Below are 23,228 nucleotides of genomic sequence, written 5' to 3'. Positions count from 1 at the left end.
AAGGGGTAAACCATATGATTAAATGCAAAAAGATACTATCCTGGTTGAAGACAGAAAGAGCTAATGTAGCATTATTACAGGAGACCCACCAGAATGATAAGGAGCAGAGGAGAATGGGTCGGTCGGATATATTACTTCTCATTTTCAACAAGCAAGAGAGGAGTTGCTATCCTGACAAATGAAAATACACCATTCCTTTTAGATGAATATATTAAAGACCAACATGGTCGGTATGTTCTCATAACCAGTGTTTTATACGGGGAACATATTACGATTGGTTGTATTCATGTTATGAACACCAAGATTTCTGGACCCAAATGCAAGAGAGATGATCTGGACGAGTGGGGCAGAGTGGCAGAGCAAGGCAGGCAGGTCTGTGTTAAACACAAGGTTAAACAAGAATCCTATTCTAATCACCGTTATTAGCTGAAGTTTCTTCTCTTTCTTCTTCCTATACCATATTAGCAGGCGACTTCAACTGTATCGTGGATCCTGAGGTAGACTATAACCCCCCAACCAAGGCTGCTCCTTCTAAAATGACATGGGCCATGAGGGAAGTATGCTCAGATCAAGATCTGTTTGACACTTGAGTTCTCCATCCCACAGAAAGGTACTATACCTTTTTTTTCCAAAGTTTTTTATACTTCGAGGCAGGTGCTTGATAGGGTGGAAGAATGCACTGTAGGTACTAGACTGCTGTCCAATCATGCTGACATATCTATTTTAGTTACCCCACCATTCTCTCAACCGTCCTCACGTCACTGCCGTTTAAATCCTTCCATTTTGAGCAGTCCCTGTTTTGTGACCAATTTAGAAGAAACTAACAATAATTCAGATACAAATCCATCAACACTCTGGAAAACACTTAAAGTGTGGAACATGTATGAGGAGCTGTCGGCAGAAATGGAATATATATTTATAAGTATGTTTTCATTAGTGTAGAATCACCTCAAAATAAGTATGTATGTTTTCGTTACCTTAGAATAAGCCCTTTATATCTACAGAGGGAGCGAGTCCCCTTCCACAGAGGCCGCCATGATGCACCGCCATGTTTCTACAGTAGCCCAGAACGGACAAACCAAACACTGGCTCTAGACAGGGCCTTTCACGTTCTTACCAGACTCCATTTTTTTGGTCTACCTCAGGATTCACGTACTTAGGAATTTCCATAACTCCCAGTGTTAAAAATCTTTTAAGATTTAACTTTTATAATGTATTTAAAAACATCAGGAGTGACCTCACTAGATGGTATGATTTACCAGTTTCATGGATGGGCAAGATATACTTCTCTATCCTATGTAGATGCTGCCATTACATATTACAAAGTAACTAGCTAAGGAGATTGAAAAATACTTCTCAAAGTTTATATGGCATGGCAAAAAATACAGATTAAGTATGAAGACCATGCAACTACCAAAAGTTAGAGGGGGTCCAGCATTCCCAAATATTATATATTATAATTGGGCATGCCAAAGTGTAATCTTTCATGAATGGGTTCACTGTTATCTTAAGGGGCGTTCGGAACCCCTGGAGGCCTGGGGATGTGCTCCCTTTGTATTACTAGGAGAGCTGACAAGTATCATGAGACCACACTCTAGGGCAGCAGACAATCCAGTACTTACAAATTCTATTAGGTTTGGCAGGAAAGAATACTTCTTCATATTTAACTCAACAGGAACTTCCCTCCAGGAATTAAACGTACTATTTTTCGTTTATGGCATAATAGAGGTATCAGAGCGACAGGAGATTTGTTTGATGATAATGATGTTCATATGTCCTTTGAAATGGACAAAATTACATTTGGAGTTCCACAGAAAGATTTCTTTGCTTATCTTCAGGCTTGCAACTTTAATAATACAGATACTGAGTTACCTCAGGACAAAGACCCTTCTTGGTCCAAATGAGGAATCTATTATCCACTACACAAGAAACAAAGTTTTTATATCATATTTTTATGACAACTTTCTGAGCTATAGTGAGCAAAATATAGATAGAGTGGTGGACCGATGGGAAAAGGATATTCAGGATATTTCTTTGTAATAATTCTTTGCAATATCAGATGCTACACAGACAACACAGAAAACGTCAAATTTTAAACAAAACTGACCCCAGCAGATCCCCTCTGTGTACTAATTGTAAAGTGTCAACTGGAACTTATCTGCATTGTTTTTGGGACTGTTCTAAAATCGCTAAGTTCTGGTCATGTACAGCGAAGGAGTTGAGTACAATTCTGAAATGTAATATCTGTAAAGATCCTGCCTTAGAGAGTCGTAGACTCTTGAAGATCTAAGTTGCTAAATAAACTTCTTTTCCTAGCTAGAAAATGCATGCTATTTAACCGGATCCAAGAAAAAAACCCATCTGTATGGTATAGAGAAATCTTCAGAGTACTTCCTATGGAAAGGAAATGAGGGCACTTTCATAAATGTAAGACAGCCACTGATAACTCATTTGCCCAATGATCTGAAGTGACACAAGGGACTGGGAAGCTCCAGATGCCCTTCAACAATTCACTCTATGAAGGGTTTGTATGGAAGCAATGGTGTGTTAGGAACAGTGTGTACATGTACATAAAATGTATCTTTCTATGATTCTTTTTCTCTTATTTTATTATTTTGCATTTTTATTTTATTGTACTTATTTACTTAATATGCATCTGTTTATTATTTTATCAAGCTCAGGCCTGTAACAAAAATGATAATGTTATTATTAATGTGTAAAAACAATAAAATGTCATTATAAAAAAAAGGTTAGACTGAAGCACTCTTTTGTACACCAGTCAATCCTAAAATTAAATATGGAGCTAAATCCCAGATCAAATGTACATTGAAGTGCCTTGAACATTGTCTTCTGCGGTTGTAACGTTATGTTAAATGTATGTATCTTTGTTTCTTGTCTTAATTTATTTCTTTTCTGCTGTGATGCAAGACAAATTTCAGACTTGATCTGACAATAAAGTATTATCAAATGGTAAATGGACTGTACTTATATAGCGCCTTTCTAGTCCTTCTGACTACTCAAAGCGCTTCATCATCATCATGACACAAAGTTTCTGCTGTTAGTCAGGTGTGTTCAAACAAGTTAGCCTCTTGCTTTGTGTGTTAGAGGGTGACATTCAGCCCTGCTGTTTAGTAAAGACTCACATGGAAGTCCAGAGTCTTACTTTGTCATTCTGAAAGTATTTTAAACATAAATGGTAGATGGACTGTACTTGTATATCGCCTTTCTAGTCTTTCCGACCACTCAAAGCGCTTCACACTACATGTCACATTCACCCCATTCACACACTGATGGCAGGTGCCAACTGCTCATCAGTTCAAAGAAGTTATTATTCACACACACTCACAGCCCTCGGGAGCAATTATGGGTTCAGTGTCTTGCCCAAGGACACTTCGACATGTGGGCTGGGGGAAGCCGGGATCGACTTTAACTTGAGTTGAATATTTTCCCACTACTTACGGAATGATCAGGACTTAAGGCACTCTCTGACAGCAGTCGGTTGCCGCTGTCTCCATTGTTTTCAATGTAAATGTTGACGATGGCAAAAAAAATCTACTTTCCGCGACGGCTTGCTGTGTGACCATGGCAACTACAGAAACCACACCGATGAAAATGAGGAAACATACATTTTCCTAGTATGAGTTCCTGAATGAGACACCACTTCTCCAGCAGTAGTCTTGGAGCAATATCAGCTTTTAAGTCTCATTATCCACTCAGGGCAAAAACACAATGTTTATATTATTAGTTAGCTTAACTTTATATTGCTAACCATTTTCTCTATTTTATCCTACAACCTGCTCTATTCGGCTACAACATGGCTAAGATTACAGTAGGTGGACAGCAGCAACCAGTAGCATATTATTACAGTTGGTAGAAGGATCAGAGGTAGCTGGTGGCCTCAGTGGCAGACTGCTTGTTGTCTGAAGGACCTTATAGAACTATACTAGTGGTTGTGTTGTGTTTTACCCTATTTACTTCAAATCATGTGGACTTTATATTAGAAAACCATTTTGTTAACCTTGCTGCAGTTTGAATGCATTTTTGTTTAACAATCCAGATATCCATTGACTTTAAACTTGCTTGAGTTGTGTAATCCATCAGAGTGAACAAAAAGTCTGCATTAATTTTGTAGCACTGACCAAAAAAACTAATGCTGATTTTTCTCACTGTGATGTAGTTTTAGGAGTCTGCTAATTGATCATCATACGGAATGGATATTAGTCGAAACGTGTAGCTTACATTCAAAACTGGTCAACAAAAATGTGAAGTATACATGATTTGTAGTTGAGGACCTAAAACTTGCAATCATAGAGGGAAGGGCCTTTAAGTGCCTACAGCCATGCCAGCAGCTCCATGAGGCTGTAATGCTCATGGTAAAAGCAACATTTTAAAATGGGTTAAACTTAAGGCTCCACAGTTTGTTTTTGATCTTTAGCAGACGTGGTGAAGAAAATGTACAAATGGTAGTGGTTGGTAAGGTGGTGGTTGTCATGGTAACATACTCACAATGAAAGTGTTAACATGTTGGTATTTGTACCATGTTCGCCATCGTTCTTTGCATAACATTTGCTGACATGCAAAGTAGCACAAGGTACAGCTGAGGTTGATGGGAATGTCATTAAGTTTCCTAAAATTTGGTCATAAGTCAAAGTATTGCACAAATTTTGACCCAATGACGGTACTAGAGGAAAGTTCAGGGGCTCACCAAGGTTATTAGACTTCATCCTCTGGTGACCTTGAATATCTTTATTAAATGTCATGCAAATACATCAAATAATTGTCAAGCTATTTCAGTCTGGACTTAAGGCATGGTCACATTACAGTTCCAGTATACAAATATTCGCTTTGTCTCGAATTCACTTCTATTGCAGCCTAAACAATGGATAAAATCAAGCGTGCAATCTCAAGCTGGCTCAGGCAGATCCGCAGGTCAGAGTTCACCTTCGTTCAACTTTGACTGAGCCAATGTGCTCATTTGGCCAATAGAGACACTGATGCACTGTGTTTAGAAGTGTATTATTCTAGCATTTTGTATCACTATATTTAGTATGTTATCACACTAACAGACTACAAGTAGCGTCGCTCCCATACACTCTTTACAGTTTGTGATTGCTCTGATCAATGTTTATTTATTACCTGCATGAGGAACGTGACATCACTTTTTAAGGGCAGAATGCAGGTAAATTTCATTCAACAGAAACATAATGTGACCATGCCTTTAGGTGGTGGACTGACCAATTGACCAACAATGCCTTCCCTAGAGCCACCCCACTGGCATGGCTAAAAATGTAAGTCACTTCATCTGTGCTAGCATGCAATGAATATTGAGAGATATTTTACAGATGCACAAAGCTGCAGAACAGTGCAGAGGACAAAACAGGCATACAGCTCTTTACTCAGTGCTCCCTGTGTTCTTTTCCTTTCTCTGTCTTCTGCTAACTGACCCCTGTGCTGTTTGTTTTGGCTGTTCTTTCCCCCACAGGTTCCAGTGCCCTCAGTTGCCCAAACACTCCAAGTTAGTTTTCATTCCTCTTGTGTTTTACTAATGTTTCCCCCCCATTCCCACCTCCTTCCCTTTCTGTTTTACACAGCAGCCATTTGAATTGGCGCCTTCTTATATAACCCCATCACCTCCTCTTCTAATGGTCTGTCCATGACAGCCATTTACACCAAATGGTTTTCATCGCCATCGCGATATGAACATGCGCGATAAACACATCGCAATGAATAAGAAAAGTCATTTAATTTAGGGACGGGCCCCGGGGCCTTATCACGCTGCAGACTCTGCCCTGCTCTCTGTGTCGGACTGAGCTCCCCCACACACACGCGCGCGCACAGCGGCCAGCAGAGCCATGGTGGAGACAGTGAAGGAAGATAACTCGAAGATGACTCGCGTCGAGGACAACTACACTCGGTACTGTAAGTGCAATAAAACCTCCGCGAGTAAAAGACACCTGTTCAACAAGCCTAAACATGTAAACATGTAGGAAGCGATATTTGAATCTGCTCTGTCTGCAGTCTCAAGCACAGCGCTAGCTCGGCTAACAGCGAATTGTTACAAACAAGCTAAAACGAAGCCGTCTGTATGTACTGTTTAGCTTAGTTTGCGCGTACCTTAAAATTGGCAACTTCGTGTAAACTTAGCTGCTGGCTGAGACAAACCAGCCCCTCCTCCCTGTACCAGCTGTACCTGCAGGTGGATCACAGCAGCAGCAGAGGGGGGAGGACAGAGGACAGGAGGAGGGACTGATACTGACTGAGGTCTGAGTTCTTCATTCTTTCTAAACTTTGCTCTGTACTTTAATGTCAGGAATATGATTTCTTGTATTGACATTTTAGATTTGTTTCCAGTGAGACATCATTGAGTTTATATAGTGCCTTTGCTGAAGTAAGCTTTACTTTTACTGCTCTAGAAAAATGTTGTTATTTTTAAAATATTCGATTTCAATCCTGTTCTGAATTTAAAGACAACCAGATTGACATAGTAACTGTGTAGCTAATATGCACACTTCAGTATTTGTTTATTTATCGCAAGTCATATCGTCATCGCAATATTGAACTAAGTTATCGCACATCGCAGATTTTCCTCATATCGTGCAGGCCTATCACCTATTGCTTTATGGGATTTCTTTAACCAATCAGCATGCTCGTTGACGCTCACATCATCAGTGTGGTTATAGCATGCTGTTGAAGAGCTGCACAGTCAGACATCATCCCTCTGCTCAGCACACGGCTCTCTCACTGTCACCCCATATCACTGTGACCAATTAGCTCTGAGCCTTCAACATACATCTCCTTCCTTGATGTTTGCATTGTCGAGTTCACGTGTGTGTGTGTGTGTGTGTGGCGGGGGTTGGACTGTACTTACCACTTATCCTCTTGCTGCAGGGATGAGGGAACATCCTCCCATTGCTATCTGTGACCTGGCAGACCATATAGAGAGACTCAAGGCCAATGACGGTCTGCGCTTCTCTCAGGAATACGAGGTAACTCTTCCTGCTTTAATATATGGCTTTAAGGTGAAGCAAAACACACTATTTGTTTTTTGGCAACAATGTATGAGCTAGTTTTCTGAAGAATCTTGTAAAAATACTGGGAAAGGGCTAATTCCTGTGGTGTTTATATGTTTGAGACCTGTGTTTGTAGTTGTGAAATGTGCAATTAGATACATTTAGGTTGATAAATTCAAGTCTTGTAACTTAAAATCAAGGTTCAGGTTTGTATTATTATATAATTGTCATTATATAATACAGGATTGCACAATGAAATGCAGTTGTAGCCTCCTCCATGCTACGCACACCGAAAATTTGACGCAATATTCAAATGTTTAAATTAGAACAGAATGAAACAAGAAAATAGGCAAGAAATAGAACAAAGTATATAAAAATTATATTTTACAAAATTATATGAGTTACGTGTATACATATATAAGTTTACACACAATGCACAATATGTGCAATATATATGCAATATGTAAGTTAGTGCAAAAACTTTAGGTAGAACACTTCCATTTAAAAATGTAACATTCCAAGTAAAAATGATGAATTGATTAAATGTTCAACTGACTGTTAACTCATCAAATTAAGTTGTTTAGAAATACTGTTAGCATATACTTCCCTGCAGGAAGCTTTAAAGGGAAAATTCGGCACATTTTATGCAGCTGTCCAATCAGTGTTCGTGGTAAAAGCAGTCGATTGAAGCAATAAATTCCTCAGTGCGTGCTATGTTGACCGTGAAGGCTGAGTTCGCCAATTAGTTCCTTCTGCATCCAGCGTTGATCAGGGATCAACATAACAATAGCACATCACCTAGCTACACACGGCCCATGAACCTCCGTCCTCATAATCCTGAACAGACCACGATCCAAAGGAAGAGTGTTACTAAGTGGCAACACTCCTGACGCTCGCCTGAGCCAACCCCCCCACATCCTATTTTAATAAGGAAAAACCTCAAAATGGCAATAGGGAAAATCCTAAAAGCACTCATTGCTTAACTAGAATTACAAACATATGATAGTTCAGTTCAAATTTAAAGGTGACATTCTGACCGATGCAAAGGACAGTCGTATCACTCAACTGTACAGACCAGCCGCTGTGATCCAGAACTTTTAGCCTGCTCACTCAGAGGAGAAGAAATAAATTAATAGATAAGATTAACAAACAATAAATCATTAGTTCACTCAATTTTCCAGTTTTAGAAAGAAATCCTTCCAACTCATGTGATTTTCACATTCTTATCAAAGATGAATTCCTTCTTTCGTTTACAGTAATCAAAATACCTTAACTCTTAAATGGTTTAACTCTTAACACTAAAGATTAATCCAAGAACATCCAATATCAAATCCTCATCACTAACTGTGACCTACAATCAACTTCAGGTGATTTATATTCAAGAGATTACAAACACTTACTTTTTTAAACCAAAATAAATCAGAACAAATGAATCAAACTAATTATTTAATGTAGAAAATTAAGGTACCACACTTATTGTGATTACTAATTAGGTCATGTAACTGCAGCTCCCAAATAATTTACCAATAACTAAGGGTTTTCTATAGATCAAACCTTCCATTTTAGATGTATTTTATCAAACTACTGTCTAAAGGTGAACAGCTCAACTAGGTGATAACCTTTATTAGCAGAATCTGAATCATTATCTGGATAATTGTACCTTATGAGATGAGAGGTAGGTATGTCTAATAATCAAACTTAATGTATAAATGAATCTGTTGCACAAAGCTGTCTAGTTCTTGACTATCGTGAGTAGGACCCATTTGTCATGAATTCTGGGTAAATTAAGACTTTTTTAAAACTAAAAAACATGGCTGACAGAGCCAGTATTTACATTTTCTTGATTTATTAAAGCTGATGATAGAGTAAACTTTATCTTTTGTTTTTCTTCTTTGTATAAGAGCATCATTTTAGTGCCAAATAATTTTTAAAAAGTTGGATTTCTTCTTGTCAAGGTAATATGCCTCAGGGACTGTAAAACTGTCCACTGAAAGCTGTGTGTGTCTGTGTGTGGAGTATACAGTCCATGGAGTTTTTCTAATTACTTAGAGATGTTGGAAACTGCTTTTTGTTTCTGTCGGGCCAGGGATAAATATATATTTACCCATGCCCGTCTAAAATACCTCACATTTTCCAGACCACTTTTTTCCCTGAGATGTTTCTACTCATGTATAGAGCTGGCTTACCATTGCAGTGTTAAAGTTCTGCATTGGTTTAAAAAAAAAATTAAAAAGGATGCTGCTAAGTATGTATAAATTCACTGCCTCCTTTCCAAGAATAATATCCCACTGCTTTTACCTACTGTAAAAGCCAGTGAGGGATTATGGCTTGTTGATGTCCTACAAAGGAAGGTAATTTGCATTTAAAGTGGTGAATTTCCAAGCAGATAAACCAGGACAGACGGGTGCACTGTTTATGCACAGCAGAAGGAAAGGGGCATATAAATTATGAAGCAGCAACTGAATCATCGTTTCTACCTTTCCCTGATTTTTTCTCACCCAATGTTATGACATGGAGGGAAGTTTTTGGAGACAGGTTGTTTGCCAAACAAGATAACATTCAATTCAGATTGGAATATTTAGTGAGCCTTGCTTCAAACATGGGCAGTTGTTAAAGATATGTTTTAACAGGAATATTCAGATGAAACTATTTAAATGTTTGGGATTGGATGATACTCAACCGCATCCCCAATTATAAGCATGATTATTTGTATTTACTTCTCTAATAATGAAAATTAAAATCTGATTATGAAAATACAAACTATTATTTTGAAATCCAAAAGCATGATTCCAGTGTTAACTGTTTATCATTTCAACTTATCTTTGTAGTTTATGTAACTGTAGTGTATTTTTACATGTATAAAACAAACAAAAATATACTGTGGCCAATCTAGTTGTTTCGGATGAATATATACATTTTAATACTCAGTGTGCTTTTGCTGATGACAATTAGACCCAACAAATCCCACCATGAGCAAGCACTTGGCGACAGTGGCAAGGAAAAACTTCCTGTCCGTGGTCCCTTTCATATTGGTACTTCAGCAAGGATGTTTTAATTTTGTTGAGTTTATTTTAGTGTGGTCCTCGATGGAAAGAGTGTAAAGATGTAGGAGTCCAGCAACCTGTTCTGGCAGATTAATGTAAGTTTGATTGTGAGTTCAAGTGTAAAGTCAACACTAACTGCTACAATGTAACTGGTTACTGTTTCACACTAAACTCCTAACTTTGTTCAGCTGTTCCATTTACACGTAGGCTGTATATTAACTAAATCAACACAGATTTCCATTGGCCATAATTCCTTCATAGAAAAGGTTTCAATCGTAGTCATCTGGACAATGTTTTCAGAATCAAGACGTTTCGGCTCCCATCTGGAAGTCATTCTCAATTGTGAAAAATGGTCTGAGAACTCAGAAATTTAAGCTACTCTGTGTTACTAAAGCCCTGCCCTCAGGGAGGAGTCTTCCTAAGTTTCTGCTGTCTGCCAGTAATCAGTAATCAGGCCTATTGTTTTCTGACTGCACCTCCCTCATCACTGTTAAGTACCTGATCAGCATATGATTGGCTTGACCATGGTGATAATACACTGTGATAGATCGTTGGCAGGTTGAATCTCAGACCACCATTTCTGTTCAAAGAGGGGTTATAATTCACCCTTCTTTTTGAAATGGTGGTGGTAACTTATTATTTTAAGGTAACTTGTTCAAACAAGTACAAGTACAAGATGAAGTGAACACTTTCTATGCATTATGTCTTAGATTCTCATTTTACAGATTCAGATTTTACTTGCGTGATTTTCTTTTTTGATTCAGGTAGGGCAGGTTCGGTTATTTGCAGAAATATCAAATGTGTTTATAAATATTAATAAAATTATTAATATTATAAAAAATATTAATATAGATGAATAATTACGGGGCACCACCCTTGGATCAGGGACCAATAACCAAACGTGAAAAACATTCTCAAAGATTTCTGTCCACCTAAAAATGTTGATGTTTAAGGTACTATCTTACATTAAAAGGGGGAACAATGATGGGGAAGATCCGAGCACTGACCGTCGTTGCTCTTTAAAAGATACAATAGTGTTTTTTTAACCTTAGCCCTGATTAACACTCAATAACTTCAGCCAACAATGCCTATTGTCTATTCTAAACACAATAAGCATACAACAATAAGCAAGCAAATAAGATGTATTTGTGTGTGTGTGGGGGGGGGGCGACGACAATAGAGAGGGGGTCCAAGAAAGGTGGTGGCCAAAGCCAAATGGTGGGCAGACCCGCAAATCTCAAACAGATGGACAGAGCTAAAGCGGGAGGACGAGCTCTATTTGTCCTCAAAATAATGTGCAGCTTAGCTGGCTAAGCTACCACGTTATCTGGGCCTTTTGGGATGTGTGTAAGCGTGTAAAGGTGTGTGAGTTAGTGGAGAGAGAAGAGAGAGGAAAGCACACAGAGTAAGGCACAAGGAATCTCAAATGCTGTGGCAAAGCGTAATAGCTGTCCCTTTATCACACAGTAACCCGGCAGTAGACTTTCGTACAATGGCCGTGTTACTGGACGTTAGTCTGATAAAGCACAGTTATCAGCTCCCACAGTGGCTAAAGCTAACACAGTTAAAACGGGCCAACAGCGTGGTAAAACTTACAAAAGTCAAACTTAGCTATTCTTAGGCTATTCTTATCCAAATTCTTGATGTCACTGAATTTCTCACTTAACATTAACTTTAATTTATTCAAAGTTTTATGCAAAGCCAACATGGACAGTGGAGAAGGATGGATATACTCTCCTGTTTCGCCAGAGATTGAACCAGATACATACATTCAGCATACCAGATCAACCTAGCTGTTGTTCTTCTGTGCTGTATGTGCTACAACAGTCCAGTTGATTTCAAGAGTCTAAGTAAAGAGCAAGAAACCTTCAGTTAATGAGGGGAAAATACATTTACAGCCTCTATTTTAGTTATAAAGTGGAAGGAGATTTTGAAAAGCTATGATTTTTCAATTATCAAATTTTAAAATTTGATAATTAACTATGGTAGAGCCTTACTGGACTTCATTGGGAGTGAGAATGTAATCTAAACTAAGTAGAGGAAAAGACCTAAATGCAGTGTAAGAGGTAAAAGGCGACGGATGTAGCAATCTGCAGCCTGGACTGGTGCTTAAATTTCTTTATGTCTGAACATCACAGAAAGTAGATAACAGCAAGGAAACGGACAGGTCCATCATTCTTAACTGAAGTAACAGGGACTGGAATCAGATTTGTTTTGACCCATCCATCCATTCATTTTCGTGGGCAGCTGTAGCTCAGCAGGTAGAGCGGGTTGTACATTAATCAGAGGGTTGGCGATTTCATTCTTGGCTCATCCTGTTTACATGTTCAAGTGTGCTTGTGTGTTTGTGAAAGAGAGGAACACTGAAAAATGCTTTAGACATTAGCACAGTATAAATGCAGTCCATTTATTTCCAACCCCTTTTGCAGGTTTGAGTGGTGGTGGCAGCAGGCTAAATCAAGGCTATCCAGATATCAGTCTCTCCAGCCAAATCCTCCATCTTTACCTGGGGGACCCCAAAATGTTCCCAGGCTAGTTGGAATATGTAATCCCATTGTCTAGATATGTAATCCCATTGTCCCTGGGATCTCTTTGTAGTTGTGTAGTGCCCAGAAAACCTCCACAGTGAGGCACTCATTAGCCAATGTTATAGATGCCTGGACTCTATTTCATGCAAAGCAGCAGTGGTTCCTCACCATGTCTCTACAGGTGAACCTAGCCACGCTGCAAAGGAAACTCATTTCAGCCACTTGTATCCACAATTGCGTTGTTTCAGTCACTACCCAAAGCTCATGACCATAGATAAGGCTTAGAACGGAAATTGACTGGTATACCTTCAGATTCCGCTCCCTCTTCACCACAGCAGTCCAGTACACCCACATTACTACTTATGCCGCACCAATCTAATATTTTTATATAAATATTTTATATAATTTTCCCATGTTCCATCTTACCATCACTTGTGAGCAAGACCCGAAAACTCCACTTGGGGAAGCAACTCACTCCTTACCTGGAGAGAGCAATCCACCTTTCTTCAGCAAAGTACCATGACCTCAGATTTGGTGATGACTCTCATCCCAACCACTTCCAATCAGGTACAAACTGATCCAGTGTGCGCCAAACCACATCATCTACAAAAAGAAGAGAAGCAATCCTGAGGTCACCAAACCACACACTCCTGGCCCCTGGCGGTGCCTTAAGATTCTGGCCATTAAAACCAAACAGTATAAGTGGCAAGGCACAACCCTGGCAGAGTACATCACCCACTGAGAACAGGCTTGACTCACGAGAATATGGACTCAAGTCTTATCTCCACTTATACAAGGACTGGATGCCTCATAGCAATAACCCCAGCCTTGTGTATTCTCACAGCACTCTTGACAAGACAACATGAAGGACACAGTCGTTAGCCTTCTCCAAGTCCAAAAAAACAATGTCTTAGAGGTACATTTATGGTTCTACATTTTTAAATGAGAGCAGCAAACGGTTGGTTTACATGTAGGTTAGTTGTGGCTACCCTCCTAATGCTTGCTCTTAGTCTCTGCTATAAATCAAGAATCAAACCAACAGTCACAACAGCTGATGTGTATGATGCTGTAGGCATCTGATACTTTAGAACTCAATAAACTTTGATCTGGAGACTGTCAATGACAGAGGCAATAGGTCTCTCACTTTCAGACACACACACATACTGTATGTCCTCCTGCGTCCTGTTGCATAGGAGCTACCAGCCATTAGTCCATAGTAAGAGCAGCAGGGCTTGAAATGAAAAGCTGATAATGGCTGTGTTTAAAATGAGACCTGCCAGAGGATCTCACAGCTTGTTACATCTGATAAATGAGCCCGTCTGTTTGGGGACTACTGGAGACCACGTCATACACTGCATATGGGCTCTATAACAGCAATTCTCTTCATTAAATAATGATTACATCTATTTCTTAGCCATATCAAATGAGTAAAATAAGGTGGTCCTCAGATCTCAACGCACTGCAACTTAAGAAAACACATGCAAATAGACAAAACACAAGGAAATTAAGAAAACATCTTAACCAATTTGACAACACATGCGCAGCATTCAGAAAATAAATAGCAAAGTGAGAAAACAAGAAACGTGCTGCAAATACACAAAACACACTAAAAAGTTATGAACACGGCTGGGACATGCTTGTTGTTGCCATGGTTTGTGACTCATGAAGGTATTGAAGTGGGCTATCTGTTACCCTCTGCATTGGCAAGGAATACCGTCCATGCTGCTGCTATTATTAATGTCTATTTTAGGATGGACAACTGCCCAGACTACATTAGAACCGTGTCTTTATGAAAACAAATATGCTCATTGGGCCAAGACACTCACATGCATTTTATAAAATAACATACACATGTACTCATCTCATTTTGGAAATAATTATGTATTTGCAATAGGAGTGACATGTCTACATCATTCTTAATACTTGCCAATGTTCTGTTTTGCTGCAGTTCCAGTTGCTGACAAGTCCCAACAGGAACCTAGTCGCTGTGCTGCAGTGACTTTCACTGTGAACTATTTTTTCTGGATTATGTTACCAGCTCAGCAGGAGTGCTGGTGTGTGTGACAACAGGGGGTTTGAAACTTTGTTCAACCAAAATAAACAACCAAAACCAATACCAGCTGCCTACTGAGTAGGGATGTCTGTAACCTAATACTATGTTTGTGTATGGCCACTGAAAGAAATATATTATATTCTCATTGAAGCATTGATACGTTTTGGCTATACTACAGTAAGCACACTCCTTGGAAATGATTTCCAATCCTTTTTTATTGTAAGCCATTACACCTGCTAAAAAGCCTTTTCCTAAAGGAAAACTACACTTAATTACAACTCGGGTCATATTTTTGTTGCTCCCATCAGTTATGACAACATTGTAGGCTACTCAGCAAAGTAATTGCAGAGATCACTGAATGCAGCAACATCACTGAAAATATGTCCAATAGGCGAGAAACATGAGCAGACAGACAATCACACAAGTTGCAAACAAGCCAGCAATTTTCCCAGATTAGCTACCACTGTCAGTAATATTGCCTCACTGTATAGGAAGACTGAGTGTGCACAACTACCTAAAGTAGGTAGGTCAAAGTTGAAGCAGGAAGTAAACTGCAATGGGTGTTTTGGGTAATAATTTGAGTTAAGTTTAGGCATAAAACTACATGGTGAAGGTTAGGAAACGCTCTTGGTCGTGGTCATGGTTAAAAGAAACCAATGTTGAATGTTTGTAGGAAACGGAAAACGTACTGCAGTGACACTGGTGTCAGGAGATTGTCCTCCCAAGACAAACAACAAAATCAGCCATTTCAGTAAGTGCTCCAAAACGTCACCTGTTTAGGTTCAAGTGACAAAGCCCTCTGGTGGCCATAGTGATTATGATGGGAGCAAAGCAAGGAGGTCGTCCTGCTGATGGGGGCGTCAGATCAGAAAACGCTATTTGTCGTTTTAGATGGTATGGAGGACTTGTTGGGTTTTACTGTACAGCAAGCAAGTATCACAGACATGCATATATTCAGTACATTTGTATTTGTGTGTTTGTTAACATGTCTAACATACAGGAAATTATATTTAGAATTGTGTTTCTCCTATCTATATGTCAGTATACATCTAATGCAAAGAATTTGAAGTTACAGAGAGCATTCTTTAATTTAAACAACATTTACCAAAGTTAATGTGATTCTCATATGACAGTGTGAAGTAAGATAGATGAAAATGTGTGCCAGTGTAGTAAGTGAGGTTTAGTGTTAGGAGCAGCCAATTCATTGCCAATCAGGACTGTAATGTGTATTAAAGCTAAGTGAGTTATTATTCTCAGTGAATGTGGCAGCAGGTGCTGAGTGCGAGCCTGGCAATGCGATACACAAATCCACATGCTTCACGCCTGGCTGTTCCTCTCAGTGTTTCCCTGCTTTGTTTTTTGTTGGTGGAACTGCAGCTCCGTGCGTGTGATTACGCTGACATGCTCCATAACTGATCTACACATCGGCAGAGCACATTAGCAGTAATGTGAATGGTTTGTCAGTGCAATGTGGTGGAAGCCTTACTTAAAACAGGCTGTAAAACAAGATGTGCATTCAACTCTTTCTCCATTGTCATTATTATCAGTTGTAGACCAGGGGGCTGAGCAGCTGTCCAGCCAGTCAGGCGGAAAAGCAGCAGGATATTAGTCCTTGTCGCCGCTTCATTTTGCCTGTGCATGTGTGTATGTATATGGGTGTGTGTTTGTTTTCCAGATTATGTAAAATAAGTAGTAGGAGCATGAAAGTCAATCATGAATAACAATCTTGCATGTATGTCATTATTCAGCTAAACCAACGCCTGCATTCACAACCAGCAATCAATAGAGACCAACCATCAGGCAGCATAGTGAAAACCTGTCCCTTTCATATCAGCACACACTCTGTCACCACTGGAACACAGGCGTGGCTTTACAGCTCGCATACAGCAAAGATTTAATTCATAAAAGTACAAATAAATAAAACATACATAAATTACAAAATACAATTTAGAGAAGCATCTTTCACCATCTGTTGTGATCTCATGTTTCTTCGTGTAGAAACCTAAAGAATCACATAAAATTAGAATTTCTGCAGTTCTGAGCTGCCTGTTGCAATGCACTAGCAAGTCAGAAGAGACTCAAATAAAAGTAGTACGAATTATTAAAGCAAAGAAACAATAAGTGTAGACTATTTACAAAGTGACTGTATGTAAATGGCCCGAAAAAGCAAAGACTGCACCGTGTTGTCCATAAAACATACAGCTTATAATAAATTTCAACAAGACTAAAGCCTCATTCATGCTCCCTTTATGTACGAAAATAGATACATCCATTTCAAACTATGTAACAGTCACTGCCCACATACTTCCATGCATCCTTTACATTGGCATGGATGTTAAGCAATACATCCACCAGAGTGCAGCTCAGAGTCAAAAGTTTCTGACAACAACAGACAAGGCGACAGTGGAGGAGGTCATAATAAGTTTCCTCTTATGAAAGAGGCAAAAGCGGAGGCAGCGTTGTAGATGGTGGTGGTTTGTGAGGCCATTAAATACATCGCGACATGTGGACGGAGAATTCTTTTCACTAATACTCGCCTAACCTCTCCTCAAAAAGTTCCGCCATTTCTAAAAATGTCTTCGTCGTATCCTATGGTCATGTCTCGCTTGTACTATTGGCTACACTGCCCCGCGATTTCTGGTGGTACTGTTCCGTTACGTCCGTATCCATAAGTTTTAAGAAAACTTGCACAAATACATACGAAATGAACGCAGAGTACGGACAGAAGGCTCGGACCCTATCTGTCTAAGTACAGTGTACTTTGTGTTGTGCTGTTGTACACATTAACACAAAGTACACATGAGGCTGATGGGAATGTTGGTGGTTTTTCAGGTATTCAATCGTGAACAATGATAAAATAGTATTGGACAAAGTGAAATTTTGACCTGATGATGGCGCTAGAACGATCACCAAAGTCAATACGATTCATCCTTTGGGGACCATGAATGTCTGTACCAAATTTTATGGCAATCCATCCAATAGGTGAGATAGTCCAGTCTGGTTCAAAGTGAGCCTTGAGCCATTTAGAATTTGCAAATGAAATGTAGGAATGTTTTTCAAATAGGCCTTGATGTCACAGTACCTGTTCATCTTTCTCTGTTTCACACATGCCCACATGTGGATCAAAACATGTTTCACACTCGCTGCCTCTCCACAGCTGTACTTTCCATGTGGCTGCTTCCCAACTAGCCAGCCCATGTTTTAACTATCACTATTTTATTCCCTGACAGTGTTGGCTGTATTGAGAAATAATATCCACCACAAGTCCTCATCTGTTCACTTTTGATAGTGGTCCACCAACACTCTAATGTACACACCTAATGTATGCTATGGGGAAACACACACCCAAGACCGGTGACCCAGAATCTTACTGCATTGCTTTCCCTTCATCACTGGATCTGTTCTTTGTTAATATCAGGCACTGAGCTGGTAGGTGGAAGGCTGGAGGGGAGTGTCCAAACAGTGCAGTGTTTATCCAGGGGGCTTAAAGATCATCCAGGCCTTTTCATATTATAGAGCCAAGCTGGAGGAGGGGTGGAGAATTAGTTTCTGTGTCACATTTATTGGTCTGGACTCTTCACTCCAAGCAGGCACTATTGTAATAAATGGTTACTTGCTCTCTCTCCCTCACACCTCTGTAATCCCTCCCTCCCTTTCTCCCCCTCCTCTGCATGTCAGTCTATTGATCCAGGACAGCAGTTCACCTGGGAGCACTCTAACCTGGAGGTCAACAAGCCAAAAAACCGCTATGCAAATGTTATTGCCTACGACCAGTCCAGGGTCATCCTCACACCTGTGGATGGTGAGAGACACGTGTACATACATAATGTAATTCTCAAATAGTGGTCAGGGCTTTGATTTACCTCAACTGCAGAGAGAACCGGGGCTTTATTTAAAACAGGCTTATATTACAGACAAACCTTTATTTCGGAGTTCCCTGTCTTATAAGTGTATTTCATCATATTTTTGCTTACTGATTGGCTCCCATTTTAATTTGCTTGCTAATTTTGTCCAACTTTCTTCCTCGCTGCAGGAGTTCCAGGGAGCGACTACATCAACGCCAACTACATTGACGGCTACAGGAAGCAGAATGCTTACATTGCCACACAGGGGGCGCTGCGGGAGACGGTGTGTGACTTCTGGAGGATGGTGTGGGAGCAGAGGACCTGCACCATCGTTATGATGACCCGCCTAGAGGAGAAGTCACGGGTGAGCCTCATGTTGAGAAATAGTAAAAAATGATACTCTGATGACAGTGGCCTTGGTTTACAGTGCATTTATCAAAATAGAGGCACAAAGTGCATTAAATAAGTACATAAATAAATATAGCAACGTTGAGCAAGTTTCCCGTAGTGGTAGTAGATAGTTTTAAAACACGAACTCAGGTCAGACCGTACTGACGTCCACTTTAGCTAAGACCAGTTGTTCTCTGGGAGCAGGGTGGGACCATTGCAGGGAGCCAGGCTTGTTGTGAGCAGTCTGTGCATTATCTTGAGTAACTGGGTCATGATTTCTGGAAAGAGACGTTGCTGTTGAGTTCTTCAAACATTTTTTTTTTTTTGGCGCTTTGAGCACCACAAGCCGAGTGCCATATAGTCCCGTTATATATAAAACATGCAGACATCTTTATGACCAATATCTCCAAAACTCTGCACCTCCACCAAAACACTCTAGATGGATAAATAGCGCTACAGGTAAGAGGAAAATATGTACAGTGGCTTGCAAAAGTATTCATACCACTTGAACTTTTCCACATTTTTTCACGTTACAACCACAAACGTAATTAATGGGATTTCATGTGATAGACCAACACAAAGTGGCGCATCAAGTCTTGCCACAGATTCTCAATGGGATTGAGGTCTGGACTTTGACTGGGCCATCCTAACCCATGAATATGCTTTGATCTAAACCATTGTCCTTGGTGACCTGTCCCTCTAAGTTTAGGCATCAAAACAACTTATGGTAGGGGAAAGATCATGCTTTGGGTTAAAATACCTATTTCGTGTGGTCATAGTTAAATGAAACCAATGGTGAGTGTTGGTAGGAAACAGGAAGAGAACAACAGTCTCCTGTGTTACAGTCACACTCTTTGGTAACCCTTCCATCCACCCCAAATTTCCACCCTGCAAAGTTTTGTGGCTGTATGTCAATCCAGCATGGTGCCCTAAAGGTTCCTGCTCTTTGGAAAAGCTCTGAAATTATTTCTGTCCCTAAGAAATCTCCATCCAACTGAAAACCATGAGTTTAGCGCCACAGAGCGCCACAGGAAGTCATTCCTGCCTGTGGCCATCAGACTCTTAACTCCTCCCTCTAAGTGTCAGTCTGTATGACCCTAGGTCACTAAACTGGACATTGATCATTAACATCTCTGCCATACTTGAATAACTGTGCAATATTCTGTGTATTACTCCCATGCAATATTTAATTTTCCCATGTTAGTTTTTTCCTATTTATTGACATGGATATTATATAACTCCATTACTGCTGTGCAATATCTTAAAAATCTCAATAAGCTGCACTTAACTCGACAGTACATGTACCACTGCTTATTACTTATTTTATTACATTGTATTATTATACTGTATTATCATCATCAACCGGTAAACCCACTTGGTACTTCACACTTATTTTATTTTATCTTATACTTATACCCACCTGGTACTTAATTTATTCTCTGACCTGTTTTTATAGTGTATTGTATTATATTGTTAGCTAGTACTTTCTCCTGTGTGCACTGACGGAAAGACGAGCTGCTGTAACAAAGAGTTTCCCTTCGGGGATCAATAAAGTATTTCTGATTCTGATTCTGATAGACCAGCTGCTCTTACATGAGTTGTGATGAAATGCCTTGGGAAGTGTGTGGTGTCTATGTTGAAAGCGGACATAAACAGAAAATTAGAGTACAGATGATGCTATTACTGCCATTATGCACTCGATTTAAAACATCTCAAGGACAGTAGAGCTTATGCTCGGCTGCTTTTTTATTGATTTTAGCTCTGCTTTCAACACTCTTCAGTCATACCTTTTACTTCAGAAACTCAGACAACTGGATGTCAACTCTACAGTTATCAAGTGGTATTTTCCCCATGGGGACGATAAAGAATCTATGTATCTATCTAAGGTCACACTAGTTCCACAAAGTGCCTTCCTTTTAAGGCATTTAACAAACAAATGATACTGTTGTTTTTCTTGATAGGACGAGAAACTAATGATCCTCAGTGTTTAGAGTTTGATCTTCGGTGTGTATCAGTGTAGATTTTGGCCAGATGGTGGCACTGGGGGAAAGGTCAGGGGCACTATGAATATCCACCGCTCTAAACACAGCTTAGAGCTCATTTCTTCAAAGTGTCCCATCAGAAGCCATCACAGATGCAACAACCATACTGTTTCCCAGTGTATGGCTGGATTACTACCAGGCTTGGATTACCAACTGGGAAAAGGGGCCCCACACCCTCAGGGCGACAAAACCGCCAAGTTCACTGCATGTCAGTTGTTTTATGGTGAAATGTTGTTGGAGCATGTGTACAGTATAAACAATATAATACAATATAAACAAAGGCAGGTTTTGTATTATTCGCCAATCTTGTGGCCCTGTCTTGTGAAAGGGCCCTGTGTGAAAATCTAGTTTTGTATTGTGCTCACAATTTACACATATCTAAATAAAGTTGTGTTTAAAATTCAAATTAGCACCAACTAATTGACACACAGAAGACATGGTCAGGTATGGTACAGGACGACAGGCACGCAGGGGTTTCAGACAGCAAAGAGGACCTGATAAAGACACTACAGGCTCAGAAAGCCCTTTCAGCTATAGCATAAAAATGATTTAGCTAACAGGTGTCTAATTAAATTAAAGGACAAAGATACCCACTTCATTTGACTAACTCAGATGGCTGAAGCCACACGTTAGCTTTGGCCCAGCTTTTGAATATATTTTTGCACATAATGAGGACTGAGGATTTTGTCCCCCATATCTTACAGTGTAGTCACACTATGAACGTGTCCCTTCACAGCCAGTATGGAGATGAGGAATGATTACAGCAACCATTAACACACATGTGGCCAGTGGTGTAGTGGCTTGATAGGTGGATAGGAGGGTTATTAAACAAAATGCTAAATTAAATGAATGGAGCATGTATTAAAAAATCTATATTTTTACAGATGCCACATTCTTCCCCTGCAAAATAAATGTCCTCAACATTAGAACTACTATATAGTACAACATGGACTACGGAATATCATAACAACATTCATCTCATAACTGCAATATTAAAGGCACAGTATCTCTCTAGATTAAACATCTCACTTAATAGCAATGGCTGTATTTTGAAGAAACAAGTGTATTTCACCAGGTTTTTCCATTACAGTACATTACTATTGTATACCATGTGATGTCATCACAGCCACTCTTAAATAGCACTAGTTTTTAAACTCTAGTGTAGATGTAACATTAGTACAGTATTCTTATCACAATTACTCTGAAACAAAGACATGTCATTTCATTAGATTCTCTGGAGGCTTCAAAACTATTTCAATGCCATAACTTAATTCCAAAGAATTAAGTTATGGCATTGAAATAGGAATAGAAATATAAACCCTTTAATAACAAAATTATTATTTTTTTGCTTAAACCAGGTAAGTATAAACAACAAATATGATAACACAGTAGGTAACTTAGCATTATATTCAGATAAGTGTTTTTACTTTGTTCATCTCAGTTCCTATAGTCCCATGACACATAAATGGTAAATGGTAGATGGACTGTACTTGTATAGCGTCTTTGTAGTCCTCCGACCACTCAAAGCGCTTCACACACTATATATCACATTCACACACATTCATACACTGATGGCAGGTGCCAGCTGCTCATCAGTTCAAAGAAACTAACTAAGCTTCCACACACCGAAGGCACAGCCCTCGGGAGCAAAGCATGTGGCAAAGCATGGAATCATGGCACCGACATGCTGCGGTGGAGGATTCTGCCTCTCCGTGTGCCACATTCAGGCTTTACCTCATAAACTGGGCTGTCTTTCCCCTTTTGAGAGACCACAATATGTATTTGATCTTCCCAATATAAGCGCAATTTTACAAGGACTTGCTCACCTGGAGAAAGCACAGAACTTTGCCTCTTTTGATCATAGTATTTTCCTCTTTCTGTAGTCTTTTTGGTGGTTTTGGATACAATGTCATATGCCTCTTTCATTTGCTGCTTTGAGCATATTGCTGGTGTGAGTTACATCCTTCCCCCTCATTGATCCCAAAGATCAAGTCAATTGGCAAACAGGGCTTTTTACCAAAAAGCAAATAATGTAATGTATTTTAGCAGGGAAGGCAAAATTCATGGCAAAATCGTTTAAGATGTTCTCTTCTGACGTTTTGCCTGATTTGTTACGGGTTGGGTAGGCTTGGGCAAACTTTCAATAATCACTGAACTATACTCATACCCTCCTCTGGTTTTTTCAAGGTGAAGATAGTCTACAGAAACCTATAAGTCTATAAAAGATGCCTTGTCCTGCCTTGCCTTGAAACCATCTTGAATGGTGCCGATGCAGGTACATGACACATCGCTGCAGGTTTTTTCTGGATGTTGCAT

The 23,228-nt window shown here is 39.6% G+C and overlaps 1 protein-coding gene across 19 annotated transcripts in view; it reads left to right on the top strand.

Moving 5' to 3' along the window:
• The window catches only part of ptprfa (protein tyrosine phosphatase receptor type Fa), a 437,857-nt gene that overhangs the window by 383,086 nt on the left and 31,543 nt on the right, over positions 1-23,228 (top strand). For 14 of the 19 annotated variants that reach the window (XM_044200720.1, XM_044200710.1, XM_044200712.1 and 11 more), the window contains 4 exons: positions 5,483-5,515; positions 6,889-6,986; positions 18,314-18,437; positions 18,669-18,844. In XM_044200720.1, the coding sequence (XP_044056655.1) occupies positions 5,483-5,515; positions 6,889-6,986; positions 18,314-18,437; positions 18,669-18,844 (431 nt within the window). The remainder of the gene's footprint in view (positions 1-5,482; positions 5,516-6,888; positions 6,987-18,313; positions 18,438-18,668; positions 18,845-23,228) is intronic. The other 5 variants (XM_044200718.1, XM_044200717.1, XM_044200719.1 and 2 more) reach the window with 1 other exon arrangement.

The sequence above is a fragment of the Siniperca chuatsi genome, linkage group LG6 (assembly GCF_020085105.1).
Source record: "Siniperca chuatsi isolate FFG_IHB_CAS linkage group LG6, ASM2008510v1, whole genome shotgun sequence".
NCBI lineage: Eukaryota > Metazoa > Chordata > Actinopteri > Centrarchiformes > Sinipercidae > Siniperca > Siniperca chuatsi.
This window is presented reverse-complemented; position numbering and strand designations above follow the sequence as displayed.